Raw genomic sequence first — 20,549 nt, forward strand, 5'->3', positions numbered from 1 at the left:
GTTAGTATTCCTCACTTATAAACCCATGATCACACCCTAAATTAGTCGATGTGGGACTTCCATCATCCAACACACGTATCGTTACTTATTCTTTGTTTCTAAGGGTGATTTCTGGCTAAGCTAGAGTTGCTCCAAACAAAACACACTTAACTTTGGAATTCTTATGATTGAACCAATAGCGATGCACTTTATTACTATAGATAGTAACTTTCCATTCTTTTAATTCATGTACCTCTTCTGTACTCGGGTGTCACAAAAATAGTGATAGACATCTACCACAATAGGTATTTAGAACTGAGATATCACAGAAATAAACGTTTCTTATGCAAACACCTTTCAAACCGAGACTCTATAGCATGTATAGTTATAAAAGAAAGGTTGAAAGAAGGGAAGTTGGTAGATGTTTGATGGAAGTATTGTGAAATAATAAATGATGGGGCATTTATGTCTCAAAATGGAAAGCAATCTATTCTTTTCTTTCTTATCTCTAATTTTGATGTCGTAGGACCTATTTGGCATGCAATCTTATTTCTCTTATTTCTTTTTTTTTTTTTGATTCTATATTATATATATATATATATGTTTTTAGTATATTCATTATATAATTATAATTATATAAAGTGAATTATAAATTAATTAAATAATTATGAAACTATTTAGTATTCAAAATAAAATATAAATATAAATAAATAAATAATTAGATGAAAATAATTATAAAAGGCTTCGTACATTATTTAAATCAAACTTTATTGTAATAATTTTAAGATTAGGTTGGAAGGTTTGCCTAACTTTAAGTCAAAGTTTTGGTCTATATATAAAGGCTAGAAACTTCCAAAAATAATAATAAATAAAAAAAGAATCTTGAAAAGGTGAATTAAATTAAGGTTTATGATTAAACCCTTTGTAATAATATGTTTAATATAGCTAAATAGTAGGCTGTCACGTTTGAGTGAATGAGTCGTATGAAGGTTAAGAAATATTAACAAGAGTTGAAAGTTACTGTCCTATACTAACCAAGTGAACCTTCTTTTTAAGTGACTTGATCGTATGAACCCTAAAATTAATTGTATGTAAGTTTGAGTAATTCTGCGTTGGATAACCTTTTAGGGATTTTGGTTTGAACGTGTAACTGATGAAAAAACATGCTAAAATAATTCGTGTTTGTTTATGGGGATAGTGTTTAGTTTTCGAAACAATTCAAAACAAGTTTTAAAATCATGAGGCTGACGACGGTATGTAATGGGTCAAAACAGACAATATCTACTCGTAGTGAGCTTGAGCTATTACAAATGGTATGAGAGCCAGACACTAGGCAGTATGTCCGCGCAACGTGAGATCCCATCAGTTGAAGAGGGGAACAAAACGTTCCTTATAAGAGTATGAAAATCTCTTCTTAGTAGATGCATTTTAAAACCGTGAACTTGACGATGATACGTAATAAGTCAAAGCAGACCATATCTGCTAATGGTGGGCCCGTTAGAATTAAAAAAAAAAACAAAAACAAAAATGAAAGCTTTTTAATAGGCTTCTCCACACCCATCTGTATATTTTAAAAGTCATACCTCAAAATCATTATTAATTACTTATGTACACTTTTTGTGGGCACACCATATCTTCATTTATAGCCTCACTAATTTATCAAATTAAAATAAAATAATAATAATAATAATGTTAATTAATTAATTAATTAATATATATATATATATATATATATTATCATTTTCAAAACAAATACTTTTCCCTTAAAAAAAATAATATTATAAATGCTAAAAATTATACTTTTTAAATATTTAAACCCTAATTTTGAATCTAATCCCTTATTGTTTTTTTTAAAATATATTTTATTTAACATTTACTTAATGAAGCATTTTTATAAAAAAAAAATAATAATAAAGGACATTTTGGAGGGAAAATTGTCTTTAATTATTCTATTTTTATTATCACAATCATGAGAGAGAGAGATCGGACGGTGGAGATGAGATGTCTTTAGGAATGGCCATCCAAAATGTTGGGATAACATATTTATTTATTTAAATAATATATATATATATATATAAAAGGGGTGAAGTGGGTCCTACTTCCAGAAATGTTTTTTTAATAATAAATTTTTTAAGGGGTGGGGCCCGCAAAGAAGACAAAAAGTCCCGCCTTCTTTGTTCTCATTATTCCTTCCTATATACTATACGCCAATTTCAACATTACTTTATATTATTTATTTATTTATTTATTATTTATTTTTCAAATAACATAACTTTATTTTCGTACATTATATTATCTTATAAGAAAATAAATAAATATGCACACTTTCATTTTATATATATATATATATATTTTAATTAGCAATCCAATGGTCCAGATTAAATAGATGCTGACTTACCATTTCTTTTTTTTTCGTGGTCCCCACACCCATCCCGAAATTTCGACTTTTACTAAAATATCCTTAAACTTTACTCATATTTCAATTATACTTTTATAAAATGATTTTTTTTTATTTTTATACCAAACATTTATTTTTAAAAATATTTTTAGAATTTCGAAATTGTTTAAAAAAAAAATTAAAATAATAATTAAATCATATTTACTCTCCTAGTTTTTTTTTAGGAAACGTTTCTTATAAGGGCTGGAAACCTCTCTGTGGTAGATGTGTTTTATACCCGTAAGACTGACGGTAATACGTAACGAGCTAAAACGGATAATATTTATTAACGATGGATTTGAGGTGTTAAATGAGTCAAATTCAAATTGACGACGAACTAGTTGGATAATAATTATTAGTATTTTGTGTAGCGTTAGACACGTTAGTAAGCTAAATAGTTGGAATTAATTAATTATTTATTAAGATATTATTATGTCATTGGATTTTTTAATTTTGTTGCTAATATTATTAGTGCTTCTTGACAATGAAATCACCAAAGCTCTCCACTTTGGGTAATTGGACAAATTCAATAATCATTCGTATTATTCTTTCAATAAATAATTATTACAATTTATTTCGGCATTATTTTTAAAAATGTATTTATATGGTGTTTTTATCGGTTCAAAAAATTCATCCTAAAGATTTCATTCGATTGGAATTTGGTTATTCGCCACGTACGAGGATTCTCGCTTAATGTCACATCGTAATCTTGCAGCAGCGGGACAACGATTGTGTGACACTTATTCAAACTCAACTAAAAAGTCAACTGTGAAAAATTCAAACTTGGAAACAATGTCTGCATATGCTCGAGTCTTGAGTCATATTTGAGAGAGATGTTTTAGAAAACGTTAACGAGGAAATACGTTAAAAACAATTTGAAAAAAAGTAATGTTATAAGTTAAAAGTGATTAAGCAACAATGACAGCTTTGCTAGCATATAACCCGAGTAAGAAAAAGTGACAGCTAATCATCCACATGTAGTACATTTTGGGGCATTTTAGCTCTAACGGGTATAGACATGATTTTGGTAAAGGATCATACATCCCTATATTGACACAACATGAGATAGCAATCACTTATCTAAGATGAAACCATGTAAAAGGGGTTTAGAACAGGCATGTGGCTATGGACAAGCATAATCGGGACGTCCGATATGCGACCATAGATAATACGCTTTCAACAAGCATGACTATGACACTAAGCATTCATGGTTAAATTGTTTAAGCTTCAATTCCTACTGTTTGCACGCCATCGGGCTCTCCAGTAAGTCGATTGGAATTGGTCACACCAAAATTATTATTATTATTATTTTAATCAATTTTTTTAAAAAAATGACGTGTCTAATTGATAGCCGTTTAGGAAATCTTATACTAAATTGTTTTATGTGCAGAAAACAGCATCTTTGTTTAGGTCATCAGATGAGAGGCCATGATTGGTGACCAAATAATTAAATATAAAGGGAAAATACAACTCATAATATAAGACAAATTTCAGAACCAACTCTTCATCTCTCCCACATGAAATCACCTGGAATCACGCTAAACTATATAATATATATATATATATATATATATATATATATATATATATATATATGTACTCCTCAAATTTTGCTCAAAAGTTGAGGTGACCGGACCGTCACCCGAGATACTTAGATAAATTTAAAAGAACGAGTTCCATCACGTCAACTTTCTATTCAACGTTTTTCTACTCTAAAAGTAACTTTGGAACGCTTCAAAAATAAAAACGAACGATTAGGCTGTGACCGTGGCCCAAGATACTTAGATGAATCTAAAAGAACTATGTTCCACCATGTCAAAGTTCTTCTACTCCAAAAGTAGCTTTGGAATGCTTCAAGAATAAAAAGGAGCTATTAGGCTATGACTGTGACCCGAGATACTTAGATGAATCTAAAAGAACGACGTTCCATCACATGAACTTTTCATTCATCGTTCTTCTACTCCAAAAGTAGCTTTGGAACGCTTCAAAAATAAAAATGAGCGATTAGGTAGTGACCATGACCCAAGAAACTTAGATGAATCTAAAAGAACGATGTTCCATTACATAAACTTTTCATTAATCGTTCTTCTACTCCAAAAGTAGCTTTAGAACGCTTCAAGAATAAAAATGGGCGATTTAGGCAGTAATGAATCACAATATGTCTGGGATTAAGAATGAATAATGATGTATGTTTCCAATGGTTAACTAACAGTGGGTAAATTAATATAATTACCCAAAGTAACGGTTCCCTCCCCCCAATCAGAACTGGGTTTATGACACTACATATCATGGATAGCACCTTTCCTATTCTAAACAGCTTTCTAAAACAATGTTTCTTCTCTCCAGACATATCCTCGATTACTCGAATCGAAACAGTTGATGCTAAATCTTAGTAAAGTATATGAGTGATAAAAGAGATGACATTAGAACCGGGTTAATTCGAGCATGCTGATGCAGGAACTTTGTTCGTCAACGCAGCCAGCTCCTCATCTTGCTGTTGCTTCAAGTACCTTTGGGCAGTTGAAGTCATAATCTTGACAGAGAAGTTCATGATCATGAGCCATACTATAGTGTTCCAGATGGATGAAACTGAGAAATCCCATTTGGCCTGAATGTGACAATGGCCCATTTTAGCAGAGACAAGCTCAGGCAAACAGATCAACAGGATGTTCAGAGAGTTACCTTGACATTAGTGGCCGCATGAGATGGCGCTTTCAGATACTTAGCTTTGATTGCATTGAGCTTCGAAATGAGCTCGGGCAAGACCGATGAAAATCCAGGCACGAAGCTGAGTATCCATATTAGTTCGTTTTCTATCCAATCAAGAAGTTGATTGTTGCAAACGGCAATGATGAAAATGGTCTGCACAGGACATGATAAACACAGAGCTATCAAAGGATGTAGAAGGGATTGAGTAGCGTTCAGAAAGTGCAGAAGTTTATAGATTGATAATAACTTAGCTCCTTGCAAACCAAGTCAAGATATAGAACCTTTACAAACCTGGATGTGAGTTTTGATAATGGCTTTTCCGACGAGCGTAGCGAAAAAGAATTCCCAGAAAGGAATACCGAATTGTCCACACATAATGCCCGCCAAGTCAAACAGAGGATTTGGAACCTGAAAGATAGTAGAAATGAGCGTACTTTCATTTCTCTGAACAAGTCTGGGCATTAAGACTAGCTACGAGACAACTCTCGAAAATCGAATAAGATGTTTAATAACCGAGGCAGGTGGTTGGTACCAAAATGTATTTGCTTTACAATGTGTTCCATTGAACAACTTAACATGAAGGGAGAAACATCACATGAAACTAGCAAGCAGTGGCAAAAAAACATGAAAGAATAAAGTCTTGACTAACCGAAGCAAGCAGTAGAATAGTAAGGAAATTCAAATGTTGAGCGTGTGAAAGGAACCATCGCTTCACTCTATTTAAGTATGTTGGAATGAATCCATTAGTTTCTCTCGAAGAGGCATTGAGTTCTTCCATTGCTTCTGATCTGCCACCGGAGAGGCGTGCTGCATAATGGAAGAAATATATTTGAACAGATATGAAAAGCATAGCAGCAATGCCAAGAAAAGTACGGCAGCAAAACAATAAACATACTAGAACATGTTATTTTGCGATTGGACTATTTCAGTTCACAGACTGGTATTGTTGGTCTAAAACATAGCACTGATCGCAAAGTTCAAATTAAAAACTAGAGCGAGCTCCGGTTTGTCAATACAGTCTCTGCTCTTTCATTATTCTCTATCATCATCTTGACAAAAGAAAGGTTTAAAAAAGAAGTCCTCGCTGGCACAACGCCTGGTGTCCATTCCCCTTCGGGGTTCAGCCTCCTCCTTGGCAGATCGCCCGAGGTCTGGCTCCGATACCAATTGTAAACATCCAAGCCCCACCGCTAGCAGATATTGTCCGCGCTCGTTATGTATCGTTGTCAGCCTCACAATTTTAAAACATGTCTACTATGGAGAGGTTTCCATACACTTATAAGGAACACTTCACTTTCCTCTCCAACCAACGTGGGATCTTACAATCCACCCCTTGGGGGTCCAGCGACCTCGCTGGCACACCACTCAGTGCCTGGCTTTGATACCATTTGTATCAATCCAAACCCACAGCGAGTAGATATTGTCCTCTTTGGGTTTTCTCTTTCGGGCTTCCCCTCGAGGTTTTTAAAACGCATCTACTAGAGATAGGTTTCCACACCCTTATAAAGAATGTTTCATTCCCCTCTCTAACCAATACGAGATCTCATAAAGAATGTTTCATTCCCCTCTCTAACCAATACGAGATCTCATAAAGAATGTTTCATTCCCCTCTCTAACCAATACGAGATCTCATAAAGAATGTTTCATTCCCCTCTCTAACCAATACGAGATCTCATAAAGAATGTTTCATTCCCCTCTCTAACCAATATGGGATCTCTAAGCCAATTAATCATAAGCTAAAACTAACTACATGATGACCTTGAAGCCAAATGTCGCCCAATAGTTCCTTCCCATGATAGCACATCATTGATTAGATAGGAGAAGAGGGATCCCCCACCCAGCGTAAACTAGAGGAGACCTTTCCAATTATTAATATCACGAAAAGGCTGTAGTAGTGAGAAAGAATTTTACATCTCCAATTGGTAAAAGATCACAAAAAAGTTTGAAATATTTAAGATTGCAGTAAACATTCAACTAAAGTAATCGATATGTTTAAAAAATTTGAATGCATCGAATATTAGATGATATATCAAGAATTTGTCTCTCCCATTGGGAAAAAGATCACAAAGAAGTTTGAACCATTTCAGATCACGACAGACATTCAACTAAAGTAATCAACATGTTCACAAAGTTCAAATAGATTTTTTCATACTCGTGCTTCTATACCATCTATTATCATTCAAGAGGAATGAATGATATCACCCCCATTATCAAGAATCATGTAAACATCACTAGAAAATAAGGAGGAAATGACATTATAACTTTTAGGAATACTAATAAGTACTTATTTTCTCATACCTGCCCTTGAGATAAAATAAGGAGGAAGCTCTCCTAGGGCGGTCCCAATACCCCACAGAATTGCCTCTATCTGAACCATTGGCAATATGCTGCTGAGTGGGACTTGTGATGTGAAAACTGCAGGTCCAAATTCTGAACAATCCTTCTCGAGCCACGATGGGCCTCTTTTCAATTGTATTGTGTCATAAGTGGCACTCTTCAAGTCCACTCGACCACACTGCACCGCCTTTATTGTGAAAAACCCAATGTGAGGCCCAAGATACAGGACAAAAGTATGCAGACCAGACCCTGAAAGTAAATGATAGGGAGTGAAATAATACACTAAATACAATCTTGATCATAACAGAAAGATGCAATCTAAATATCACAGAAAAATGTTGTCTTTTCCAAAGAAGCAACAATAATCAGCACTGCTAACCATCATTTAAACCAAACAACATTAATTACCAAGACCAATTGATGATGCAACTCCAAGGATCACCCACCACAAGCCGTAGTCAAAGTATTTCACAATCTCCTCAACATGCTGCAAAACACAGAGGATTTATTTGATAAAATGATTGCTCAAAACTGGAAGGCAGTGGACGAATCAATAGGAAAAAGCCAATAATGTCAAGAACAGAAATAAATCGACTTCCTGAATATAAAGGAGGAACAGGGTAGTTTATGAAGAACAGTTTGATTAGGACATCCTACATCTCTTCTCTATCCACCATCTTAACAATTCCTCTAAATACTTACAAGTTTCAATCTCTTCTGTAATATGGCATTTCTACTGGATTTGATTTTCTTTCTTTCTTTCTTTCTTTCCTTTTTTTTTTTTTTTTTAATGAAGAAACTTGACTTTCATTCAGATAAAATGAAAGAATACATGGGCATACAAAAGAAGGAAAAAGTCCACAAAAAGGAGACAGACTACAAGAAGGGGCTCCAAACTAACTAGTTACAAAAGAGCCTCGAAACATGGAATCTAACAAAGGATCAAAAACTGCCATAAGAACTCTCACATCTTCTAAAAATTTTGTTGTTTCCCTCTACCCAAAGTCCCCACAAAATAGTGCATGCCCCAACCTCATCGATTATACATGTGGTGTATAAACATTGTGACAGAATTTTCAAAGCTATAAATATAGTAACTCTCAAGAGCCTACACAAATAGGCAGGAATTTAAATATACGACTTTTATTCACAGAACATTTGAGATCCTACATTGGTTGGAGAGGGGAACGAAGCATTTTTTATAAGGGTTGGAAACCTCTCCCTAGTAGACGCGTTTTAAAAACCTTGAGAGAAAGCTCGAAAGGGAAAGCTCAAAGAGGACAATATCTGCTAACAGTGAGCTTGGGCCGTTACAGAACATCACTCGTGGGCATCCATGATAAAACAATATCATAAGGCAATCGTTTTCTTAGAACTCATCACATTTGAGATGGTACGGCATTAAATCCACAAATAGTAAACCTAGAAAAATGTTGATAAAATATAGAATATACATCCAGAAGGCTGCCATACTAATATACCGTATCGAATCACAAAGATGCTTCCACATTACGGCAGGAACAGACTATCATGGTTTATCCAACATAAAGTAAAACTTGCAGATGCATAAATACACACACAGTGTTGAAATAAGTGAAAATCTGAAGCTAACATGAATACAAACAGGCAGAGATACCTTCTCATGTGGCCCTTCGATAGTCAAAATCAAAATTCCAGCTACCCCAATAATCAAGTGTAAGAGCAAAAACCAACCACCTTTCGCTAAAATGTATGCAATCGAGCGTTTGCTATATTGAAGAACACCCAAAATGAAAAACTTCAATGTTTTGAATGGTTGAGTAACCAATGTCAAATTTTCGAGTTCTTCCTTTTGCTTTCTACTTAGCTCTGCAAATTATGGTAACTTCATCAGGAAATAAAATCCAATGTGAACGATCCCAAGTTAGGTTGAATACGAGAGAATACGCATTCTCGTTAGTTCCATAAAAAGTCAAGTGAAAGCAACAACTAAAACAGTAAATCCTCGGACACAAATCGGAACTGAAGAAGCAAGACACAGATACATTTCAGTTTTGAAACTCCAATAGATCCAGAACTAATATTCATGTTTCCACGCTCGTTTGCAATTAACCAGTAAAGCCAATCAATCAAAGCCCCTTACCACGCATTAACAAATGCATTTCACTTCATTAACACACTTCAGCCAATCACCAGCCTCAATTCTCTCTTAAAAGTTAACAATAATGACAATATAAACAATATATAAACCCAAGGCTCCAATTACAACATCAACTACCCTTCTTGCAGATACGAGTCTTAGCATCAAAATCTATCAATGAAATACTAAATGATTAAAACAAACTTCCAAATTAGAAGGCCCTAATTTCCTTCAACTTTTCTTGTATCAATGCTTCGGCCGAACAAAAGATAAATTACGAGAGACAGGAATACTTGCCTGAAATGGATACTTCAGAATCATGAGAAGCAATGGAAGCTGCTTCTTCAACAGTCCCCATTCCGCGAACAGCAATTGGAAGACCGTATCGAAAGGGAGAAAACGGAGAGAAAAAAAAATCTAGTTGCTATCGTTTTCTCTTGTATTAAAAAAAAAAATGGTAACATCCAGATCAGAGATCGACAAGCATCATGACGAGAATCGAGAGGAAAAAACAGATAGCAAAAATTCAAAATACAGCACCTGTTCTTGAAGATCGGAAAACAAAGGGAGGATAGAGAGAGAGAGAAAGAGAGGGAAATCAAAGGCGTTTTTGGCACGAAAATCCTCTCTGCTGAGTTTATCGCGTCTTCATTCGCCCCTCCAAGATCGAATCTTTGGTTCTTTCCTCGATCGATATTTATTTTCCCCCAATTTTGAGAAAATGTTTGTCAGATTGTTCCTTGGTAAATGTAAATAAAACGTTATGTAATAAAAAATAAAAAAAAAATACAAAAATTTTAATTTTTTTAAATAAAATTTCAATATTGTTAAAACTAAAATATAAATATATATATTATATTTACTATTAAAAAATATACTTAACTTTTAAAAATTGTATTAATATTTTTTACTATATACCGATGAATACGACCAAAAAAAGGGAGACAATTAACTTAGTAAACCGGTAGCTACTAAAAGATAAACGACTTGTTTTTCCTTTCTGTGAGTATAGAATGATGAGCCCAAGTTACGAGCAGTCATTTATGAGTTTTAGAAGGTGATCTCGATTATTCTCTCGATAATGAAACTTATCCCCGTCATGTCATTTTGACTTTTGATATTTTGAGAACGACAATGTTATTGTAATTGCAAAAAAGGGAAAATCAGTCACATTAAAATTACCTTACAAGAAGGTCGATTTAAAATTTTAAAAGGCTCGTATATATTTATTTTTATAAAAAAAAAATAATTGTTTTGTATGCATATTTATTATATAATAATTGATTTTAACCCTTTTTTTTTTTCAATAATTATTTTGTATTCTAGTATCGTTTAATAAATTAATAATATACTAAAATATTAAAAAATTTAAAAAATATATATATTAAAGTATTTTAGTTTTCTTGCACGGAATACCCAACTTGGGAAGTTAAAATTAAATAAATACTCATAAATTTTTTTAAAATTCATTAATGAAAATTTTATATATAAAAAAAAAATCTCAATGAAAATTGGAAAAGTACTCTTAAATAAATTTGTTAAACGAACACGACTCTCCACAATCATATGATATTATCTACTTTGAGCTCTCATGACTTTGATTTGGGCTTCGTACCAATGGACAGAGTATTCACGCATGATCATTCCCTAAATTAACCGATGTGTGACTTTCATCCAGCAAAAATTGTTACTAGTGGATTGAGTTGGACCATTTTTTAGAACGAGTACAATTGTTCGGGTGGTAGATTTTTAGAGCCATTAATTATCTCGAAATGTTTACTATTTGAAATTATAAGTATAATCAATCTCAAGCTTCTTTTACAAAGGTTTTCATCATTAAACTAGCTAATTAATAAATAATTATAATTTATAATAGACTTAGCACCAACTAATTATTTCATTATTACTCTTATAATTTGGGTTGGTACCATCGGTGGGAACACAAAAAATAATAAAATAAAAATAAACCTCTGAACTCTTGAACTTTTGGGCCGACCAAAACTAAGCCCAAATGGATTGTAGGAGCATCAGAGTATCTTGCATGTCCCTATTGGATTGTCCTTTATCGCCACTTGGGCCTAGGCCCACCTAAATTAGAAACAAATATTTTAAATATTAACTTTTGAAAATAATAAACTTTCATTTATTTTCTTTAATTTGAATGAATAATCTCCCATTTGAAATTACTTCTACACCATTTTTAAAATAATATTCATAGTCATGATAATTAAATAATTTAAATATATATATATATATGTATGTATATTTCGCTCTCTCCTTTCTCACACCATTTTTGGAGTGGGCCGATACACTGGACAAGTTGTATCCCATCGGCATCAATTGCATCTACTTGACTTTACATATACCTGCACTCGAACGTCACTCACATTTAAAGAATTGTATTGAAGATGTTGAGAAAAAGAAGAATAAAATGATTGTTTGTTTTGGTCTGCTTTGGTAAGTATGTTACGTATTGATATCAGTCTCCATCTATTAGGGAGAAGTTTTCACTTTTAAAAGAAATGTTTTGTTTTCGTTCTCCTCTCGGGACCTCACATGTTAAATAAACATGTTTGAAACCTTAATATGCTTCCCGTCCGTGACAAGAAAAGGACAAGAAAAGGAGGGCATCCTACACTATCCTCTCATGGAGGCAAAGCTTAATAACTTTTAAAAAAAAAAAAAAATTAAATAATAATTATCAATTAAAAGGTCTAATATGTGATTTATCTTTAACCCATTCCTTAATCTCCACGTTAAAGAAAATTCTAATGTAACTCTTTTGAAAAGGAAAATTTTATCATAGTCATTTATAAAAATTTTGAAATATAAATTAATATTAAAAAAAAATAATTAATTTCATTAGTGCTCTGTTTTACTTCTGTTAAATGCAATGCAACAGCCAACAGAGAGCTTCCAATCAATCCAGTAATTTTGTTGTTCTCCCTCACCCATTGTTGCAGGCTTCTTCTTTCATTGCTCTGTTTCAGTTGACAATGGGTGTCTGTCCTGGCGTGGAGATGCTTCAGAAGCTCTTGGAGGAGTTTTTCTCCAGAAACTTGATGAAGTTCGGCTATGGCAGCGGCCATGGCCGAGGGAAGAGAATTAGAGGCACAGTGGTGATTATGAAAAAGTGCCTCCTCGACTTCAAAGATGTTAAGGCTTCGATTCTCGATCGAGTTCATGATTTCTTCGGAAATGGCGTTTCCATTCAGCTCATCAGCTCGAATCTGCCTGATTCAGGAGAAAGATTAGGAGTGGGGAAACTGGAGAAGTGGACAACGACGGTGACGCGGTCGTTAACGGCGGAGGAGATTGAGCTGAGAGTTTTCTTTGAATGGGAGGAGAGTATGGGAGTACCGGAAGCTTTCATCATTAGAAACAATCATCGGAGCCAGTTTTACTTGAAGACAGTGACTTTGCAGGATGTTCCCGGCCATGGCGGCTCTGTTCATTTCGTCTGCAATTCTTGGGTTTACCCTGTTCATCGCTATGCTTACGACCGTGTCTTTTTCTCCAACAAGGTAACATTTGGTCTGTGCTTAGATTCTTCATTTTGGGTGCACAAAATTTTGATTCTAAAGCCATGAAATGATTTTGTTAGAGTTATCTTCCAAGTGAAACGCCTGAGCCACTGCGGAAATACAGAGAAGAAGAGCTTGTTAATCTCCGTGGGAATGGCGTTGGAGAGCTTAAGGAGTGGGACAGAGTTTATGACTATGCTTACTACAATGATCTTGGAATGCCAGACTCGGGAAAGAAGTATGTACGTACCGTTCTTGGTGGCTCGAGCGGGTTTCCTTATCCGCGACGAGGACGAACCGGTCGAAAACCTGCAAAAACAGGTTCAGATTATGAACTTTCAATCAATTCTATCATGTGGGTTGCTAGTAAACTTGTAACTTATCATTGACTTGGTTGTGTTTTACAGATCCATGCTGTGAATGTAGGTTGCCTCTGTTGAGTTTAGATGTTTACGTGCCGAGAGACGAGCAGTTTCGGAACCTGAAATTCTCGGATTTTCTAGCTTATGGTTTGAAGTCCATTGTTCAGGCATTGCTCCCAGAGATCAAATCTTTATGTGACAAAAATGTTAATGAGTTTGATTCCTTCCAAGATGTTATGGATCTTTATGAAGGAGGAATGACTCTACCAAATGAAATACTAGGCAGCGTGAGGGAGCTGGTACCTTGGCAGCTGTTTAGGGAGCTGATGCGTTCCGATGGCCGCCAATTTCTGAAGTTTCCCGTGCCTGATGTGATCAAAGGTATGCAAATATGATCTACGCTCTCACTCAGATCGAACTCTACGATGTCGAGTTTTCGAAATGCTCTAATAGAATGTTAAATTATACTAATTCCAGAGAGCAAAACAGCTTGGAGGACAGACGAGGAGTTCGGTCGAGAAATGCTTGCTGGAGTTAACCCGGTTGTCATTCGTCGACTCGAAGTACGACACGCTTAATATCCATAACATTGTTTACTAGATCCCCTGAGGCTCATTTCATTCGTAATTCACTTTAAAATGTTGCTCTCTAGGAGTTCCCTCCAGTCAGCAAGTTGGATTCTAAAACATATGGGAAGCAGAATAGTTCCATTACAGAAGAACACATAGCAGAGCACTTGAATGGGCTCACTGTTCATCAGGTATTGCACATACTTCATTCATCTCCTTAAACTGCATATCTTGATCTTATGTTTCTTGATGATCAGGCTTTGGATATGAACAAGCTTTTCATTCTGGATCATCATGATTCACTGATGCCATACATCAGTAGAATAAACTCGACATCCACAAAGACATACGCTACCCGAACACTCCTCCTTCTGCAGGACAATGGCATCTTGAAGCCATTAGCTATTGAACTAAGCCTGCCACACCCACAAGGTGATCATCATGGAGCTGTGAGCAAAGTTTTCACTCCTGCAGAAAGCGGTGTCGAGGGATCGGTTTGGCAGTTGGCTAAAGCTTATGTCGCCGTGAACGATTCTGGTTATCACCAGTTGATCAGCCATTGGTATTGTAACATAAAATCCTAGAACAATCAAAACAACATACAGGATTCATTATCTTCCTTGACTAATTTACTGCATTTACAGGCTGAACACTCATGCCGTGATAGAGCCATTCATCATTGCAACAAACAGACAACTAAGTGTTATGCACCCAATCTACAAGCTTCTTCACCCACATTTCAGGGACACAATGAACATTAACGCCATGGCTAGACAAATTCTCATAAATGCTGGTGGAATTTTCGAAACCACTGTATTCCCAGGAAAATATGCCATGGAAATGTCAGCAGTTCTTTATAAAAACTGGGTTTTCACAGATCATGCACTCCCAACAGATCTAATCAAGAGGTGGTTGTGTTCATTTCAGCCAAAATCAATTTCCTAATCCTAAATTTCATAAACATGACTAGAAAATTAAATTCTCATACCCCATTTGCAGAGGAGTGGCGATTCCCGATCCAAGTAGCCCCCATGGCCTCAAGCTTCTGATAGAGGATTATCCTTATGCCGTCGATGGGCTCGAGATCTGGTCTGCAATTGAGAAATGGGTTATAGAATATTGTTCTTTATACTACGAATCAGATGAAATGGTTGAAGAAGATACAGAAGTTCAATCATGGTGGACAGAGCTTCGCAATGTCGGGCATGGGGATTTGAAAGACGAACCATGGTGGCCGAAAATGGACACAAGAGAAGACCTAATCAAATCATGCACCATCATAATTTGGATCGCATCAGCCCTACACGCCGCTGTGAACTTCGGGCAATACCCCTACGCCGGGTACCTCCCGAACCGGCCAACAGTAAGCCGACGGTTCATGCCGGAACCAGGAACGCCGGAGTTCAAAGAGCTGGAGACGGACCCGGATTTAGCTTACTTGAAGACGATAACAGCGCAGCTACAAACACTCCTCGGCGTGTCGCTGATTGAGAGTTTATCTCGACATTCGGTGGACGAGATTTATCTAGGGCAGAGAGATACGCCGGATTGGACATCCGATGAAGAAGCAGCGGCGGCGTTTGAGAGATTTGGGGATCGGCTGCGGGAGATTGAAGAGAAGATTATGATGATGAACAAGGATGAAAAATGGAGGAATCGAGTTGGGCCGGTGAATTTGCCGTACACATTTCTGTTCCCAAATACCTCGAATTTCTACGAGGAAGAAGGCCTCAATGCTAGAGGGATACCAAATAGCGTTTCCATCTGAAACATCTTCCTTCTTTAAATTAATTAAATATTAAAAATAAAATAAAATATACTCTAAATTAAATTATAAAAAAATATTCGAATTTCTTTCCTTTTAAATATTTAATAAATTTCTAGGAAAAAATTAAATATTTTTAAAAACTTATTAGATAATATTGAAATTTAAAAGGGTACAACATTTTTTTTAGTTAGGAATTAATTATGGATTTTTTTATTATTATTATAGATGTCCTGAACCACCTAGGGGAAACGTTCCCGGTTTTCGTTCCCATTTCTTATTTCAATCTTCGAACATTTTCAGTTCTTTTCAATGGGATTGGAGTGTCCCCGTCTCTTATTTCAATATTTATCCTCACGAAATTCTCCATTTATTTTTAATGGGATTGAAGCGTTCTTGTCTCTTATTTTAATCTTTATCCTCACGAAATTCTCCTTTTATTTTTAATGGAATTTGAGCTGAATTATCGATAGAAATTTGTCCGATAAAGTTTCCAACATACAATTTTTTCCCAATTTTTTTGTATATGTTTTTTTTCCTTCATTTATCAATATAATTTCCATTAAAAATGTAAGATATATATAATATATATATATAGGACGAGGAATATAATCATGTCCCCTAATCTATTTAGTTAACGGGGAGAAAGCTCTGCACGTTCCTTTTCTTATACCCGATTTAAAAAATATATATTATTTAGAGTAAATCTGACGTCTTTATTTTTTACACCATCTTAATATTACTTGAAATAACTAAAACAATAACACATTTTTAAGAAAAGTACATTTTCATTTATTTATTAATACACCTAACTATTACAACGAGGAACAGTTTTATGGCGCTTGATAGCTTACAAGACTATCGAGATGCACTTAATTAGAAAGGGCCACCTATGTACAAAACGGGGTCCCACCTAACACCATTATTGCGTAATATCATTTACATAATCTAAGCACCGACAGTTGTTGACATGAGAACCAAATCAACTTCGCTCCGACTCCGATTGATCATTTCATTGCCACTGTTTGATTCTATAGCTACCCGTATCTCTGGAACTACTTGTGCCAAATTATGCACCGTCTCCATCGCATAATCCGCTTCCTTACTCTTCGATGATTTTCCCACCTTCATTTAACAAAAAAAAAAAAAATTAAAATTAAAATTAACTTATATTGTAATAAATTTATTACAAGGGTAATTTTGTAATTTAAATTTGATTTTTATTTCTTTTAATAGTGGATATTGATGACGTGGCTCCACTATCTGAGTGACATCGAACATGGATAAGATGACGATTCCACGTTCCCACCCATTTGGCGGAGTACTTTTTGGACAAATTAGAAGACGCCACGTGTAATAAGATTTTTTTCCCCAATAATTAGAGTAAATTCATTCTCCACTACACACTAATAAAGTAAGAGAAGCTTTTGGGCAACTTCTTGATCACTTATAATATTATCATAGTAATAATTATTTAATTTTAAAATAATAATTTTTATTTATTCGACCCGTCTTTACATATGAGCTTGAAATTATATAAAAGTAGTTTGAACGCTCGCATACCTGAAAAACTCCCACATTTTTTTGAAAGTTGAATCGACCCAACTAACGATTTTAGACAAAGGATCCACTTTTAAAACGTGGAGAGGATTAAATGTAATTAATTTTAAAAATAAATATTTGGGAAGAAAAAAAAATGTGGTAAAATGGGTATTTATTGAAAATAATTTTGGTAGGTACAAAAATAGGAAATTAACACGTTTTAAAATAGGCGAAGGGGGGAAATTTCTTACCAGAACGGTACGGAGGCCGATGGCTTTTCCGGCGGCGATGTTGCGGACGCTGTCGTCGAGGAACAGCTGCGAACAACGAACAAAACTAATCAATAAACGGTTGAGTTTAAAGGAAATTTCGTTTTACGACGGCGGGCGTACCGTACGACGGGGGTCAATGTCGGCGGCGTCTAGAGCGATTCTCATGGCGTCCATCGACGGCTTGAGAACGACCGGAAACTCGTTCGGCCGAGTCGCCGTCGGAAGATTTGGATTCATCGTCTCGAAACATATGATCTTCTCGAAACAACCCTCTAAGCCCAATCGACCGAGCACTTCGGTCGCATGCTTCATGTCGGAATTCGTGAATATCTATGGATCAAACAGAGATTTATCAATTTTAAATTATAAAAGTTTCATCAGAAAAGTCAAACTTACGATTTTTCTTTGCGGAATGGTCAGTAAGAGACGCCGGAGCTGAAAGTCCTGTTTGATCCGGTCGTACGGCAGCCTCCCGTGCACGAAACTGAAACCCAAAACACCAAACCAGACATTAAATTTAACGATCATTGTTTGTCTTAATCGAAACAAGTGGGTTTTTGTTTTTTATTCTCTTACTCATGGTAATCATCGGCATGAATGTCATAGCCCAATGCCTGCACATAATCAAATCACCCAAAAGAATTAGCGTATAGTTTAGAACAGAGTATGTTTTTTTTTAATTTGTTAATGATCGGGAAATTACTCGCAAACCAGCCAGAGTGCTGCCGTATGTTTTAAAAAGCTCTGTCCGGAGAATCGGAGCTTGGGTTTTCGGGAATCCAAATTTCTCGATGAGAAAATCTGTCACAATCAACGCCGCCAGTCAAAATCTTAATCGTTATTTGGAGAAAATCAGTGTTAAACCTTAAAACCCAACAAGAACATGAAAAAACAAAACATTTTTCAGAAACCTTCGATGTTTTTCTTGCAAGCAGCTGCAATTCCAGTGCTGAAAGGGTACAGTGTGTCATCCAAATCTGTACGAAAAAAGAGAGGAAGAATCTTAAATCTTAAATCCTAAAATCTTGGAGGACAAGAAGAAGAAGAAGAACAACAACAACAAGCTACCGAAAAGGAGGCAATCCAAAGAAGAAGCCATGGCTGAAAATGGAGGCGAAACAGAGCAAAACAGAGCAAAACAGAGAGTTCAGAAGAAGCAAGAGAGAAGCAGAGGGAGCGAAGAGGGGAGGGAATACGAGTGGAATATATAGGGAAAGGTGCGAGGTACACGCGCTCGGATAACGACGCGCGTGAACATGCTGAGTCAGCCTCCTCATTTTTATTATAATTTAAAAAAATCAAGGTTTAAAATATAATAACAACCGGGCTTATTTATTTACATTATAAATAAAAATAAATCAGTACGGAGCTAAGGCATATGGTGTGGGTTTAGGTTAGGGTTAGGATTGGGGTTAGATTATTTACTGTTGGAGGGTGGGTTGGTTTTAATTTATCCGGATTGGTGTGCCGAGTTGGAATGGGACCCAGCCACGCGGTTTGATGTTGACCACTGCCTGGACGAGACGAACCTACGCCGTTCCGAACCACGTGTCCAACTCGGAGTTTCGTACCCAACTCAACCACCCACGTGGAATCAAAATTCATCCAATTTTTTAAAAATAATAATAATTATATTTTTTTTTAGATGTGAAATCACTCCTAGAAGAGTAAGATTCAGATTAATTTGTACACGAACATGGTTTGAAATTCAAATTACTTCTCAAGCACGAGCACACAAGCACGAGCACACAGACTTGTTTTACTATATTTTCCGAGTCTCTTACAAATACAGCATACATGGCTTTATATAGCCTCAGAAACTATTAAAGATATTCCAAAAGTTGTATCATTCATACTTAACGGTCAACCCTAGAGTAAATAAAAAATCTTAAAATATATTATTGAAATACAATAACTCTAAATTGTAATTCACCCAAAATTTATAACATAAAATTTCATTATTCTGGCATGAATTGAAATATCTTTCGATAATTTAAACAATATTTTTTTCACATATTCATTGAATCATATTGTCTCTTGGTTCATATCATATCTCTCAAATAATTGATAAATTAATCAATTGCATATTTAGATATAAATTTCACATTTTTTATTACCGGATGAAATTAAGAAATAATCCCTCACGTGACACATTTATGTCATTTATTACAGTAAAGCGTTTATAATTTTTATTTACATCGTATTTATCATACAATATTATATAAAGTGATGATGAAAGAATGAAAAAAATAAACGAATAAAAACAAAATTTTATAAGATATTTACAGATAATGTGAAATTAACTTTATAATATATATTACATAAAAACTAACCTTATTGTATATATTATTTGGGAGTGACGTATTCCTAAATAATTGCAATTATTAAAGAAAAAATATTATTAATTAATTAATTGGATTAGATAATTAAGCAACAAAATTGAGTGTTCCATAATTAATTCTGGATGGGACGTGGATTGTGACTTTGTGTGTTACGTAACCCATTATTAACCTTACTTCTTATCTTTTTAAATTATATAAAATGTTTAAAAGTAACCAATAATTTCAAATATATATAAAATATTATTATTTCATTACAAATTTAATACATTTATAAACTACTTATAAATTTTTTTATTCAGAATTTAATCCAATTTTAAATTTGTGCCTAATAAATTAACCAATCGGTTAAAAATTAAAATTTTTAGGGTTCAAATAGATATAAATATAATTTCACACGATAAATAAAAAATTAATTTAGTCTTTAATTTTAATGTTATGATTATGAAGTGTTAAACTTTAAGAATGTGAATTAAATTCTTGATTTTTTAAATTTGAAATTGTGTCTAATAAACACGTGAATATATATATATATCCAGTGTTATCGATTTGTTGGATAAAAAAATAATAATGAGAATGTTTGCTTAATCCACTG

The 20,549-nt window shown here is 34.6% G+C and overlaps 3 protein-coding genes and 1 long non-coding RNA gene across 6 annotated transcripts; 1 reads left to right on the plus strand and 3 right to left on the minus strand.

Annotated features, from left to right (window-relative positions):
* Positions 1–4,560: 4,560 nt before the first annotated feature.
* LOC111460087 (vacuole membrane protein KMS1-like) lies at positions 4,561–10,307 on the minus strand. 2 transcript variants are annotated; one of them, XM_023103184.1, is made up of 9 exons: positions 10,122–10,307; positions 9,879–10,017; positions 9,099–9,310; positions 7,871–7,949; positions 7,424–7,711; positions 5,775–5,932; positions 5,417–5,533; positions 5,099–5,278; positions 4,561–5,024 (listed from the first exon to the last, which is right to left on the minus strand). In XM_023103184.1, exons 2-9 carry the CDS (start codon positions 9,937–9,939, stop codon positions 4,851–4,853), a joined length of 1,269 nt encoding a protein of 422 aa, XP_022958952.1. In that variant the 5' UTR covers positions 9,940–10,017; positions 10,122–10,307; the 3' UTR covers positions 4,561–4,850. The 2 variants fall into 2 exon arrangements, with proteins under 2 accessions (XP_022958952.1, XP_022958951.1); XM_023103183.1 differs by having other exon boundaries at positions 9,879–10,307.
* Positions 10,308–12,439: 2,132 nt separating this feature from the next.
* LOC111460083 (probable linoleate 9S-lipoxygenase 5) lies at positions 12,440–15,837 on the plus strand. Its single transcript, XM_023103178.1, has 8 exons — positions 12,440–13,105; positions 13,186–13,426; positions 13,513–13,848; positions 13,945–14,030; positions 14,120–14,227; positions 14,294–14,598; positions 14,681–14,944; positions 15,036–15,837. Exons 1-8 carry the CDS (start codon positions 12,470–12,472, stop codon positions 15,802–15,804), a joined length of 2,745 nt encoding a protein of 914 aa, XP_022958946.1. The 5' UTR covers positions 12,440–12,469; the 3' UTR covers positions 15,805–15,837.
* On the minus strand, positions 13,071–14,297 carry LOC111460089. Of its 2 annotated transcripts, none has more exons than XR_002713372.1 (3): positions 13,771–14,297; positions 13,356–13,414; positions 13,071–13,215 (listed from the first exon to the last, which is right to left on the minus strand). It is a non-coding gene; the product is annotated as an uncharacterized LOC111460089 (long non-coding RNA). The 2 variants fall into 2 exon arrangements; XR_002713371.1 differs by having other exon boundaries at positions 13,356–13,656; positions 13,771–13,905.
* A 732-nt stretch (positions 15,838–16,569) lies between the features above and the next one.
* LOC111460088 lies at positions 16,570–18,801 on the minus strand. Its single transcript, XM_023103185.1, has 8 exons — positions 18,684–18,801; positions 18,527–18,592; positions 18,319–18,416; positions 18,192–18,229; positions 18,012–18,099; positions 17,736–17,945; positions 17,595–17,660; positions 16,570–16,926 (listed from the first exon to the last, which is right to left on the minus strand). The coding sequence occupies exons 1-8, from the start codon at positions 18,712–18,714 to the stop codon at positions 16,750–16,752; spliced, it is 774 nt and encodes a 257-aa protein (XP_022958953.1). The 5' UTR covers positions 18,715–18,801; the 3' UTR covers positions 16,570–16,749.
* Between the last annotated feature and the right edge of the window lie 1,748 nt (positions 18,802–20,549).

Source organism: Cucurbita moschata, unplaced genomic scaffold (assembly GCF_002738365.1).
Source record: "Cucurbita moschata cultivar Rifu unplaced genomic scaffold, Cmos_1.0 Cmo_Scf00023, whole genome shotgun sequence".
Classification (NCBI taxonomy): domain Eukaryota; kingdom Viridiplantae; phylum Streptophyta; class Magnoliopsida; order Cucurbitales; family Cucurbitaceae; genus Cucurbita; species Cucurbita moschata.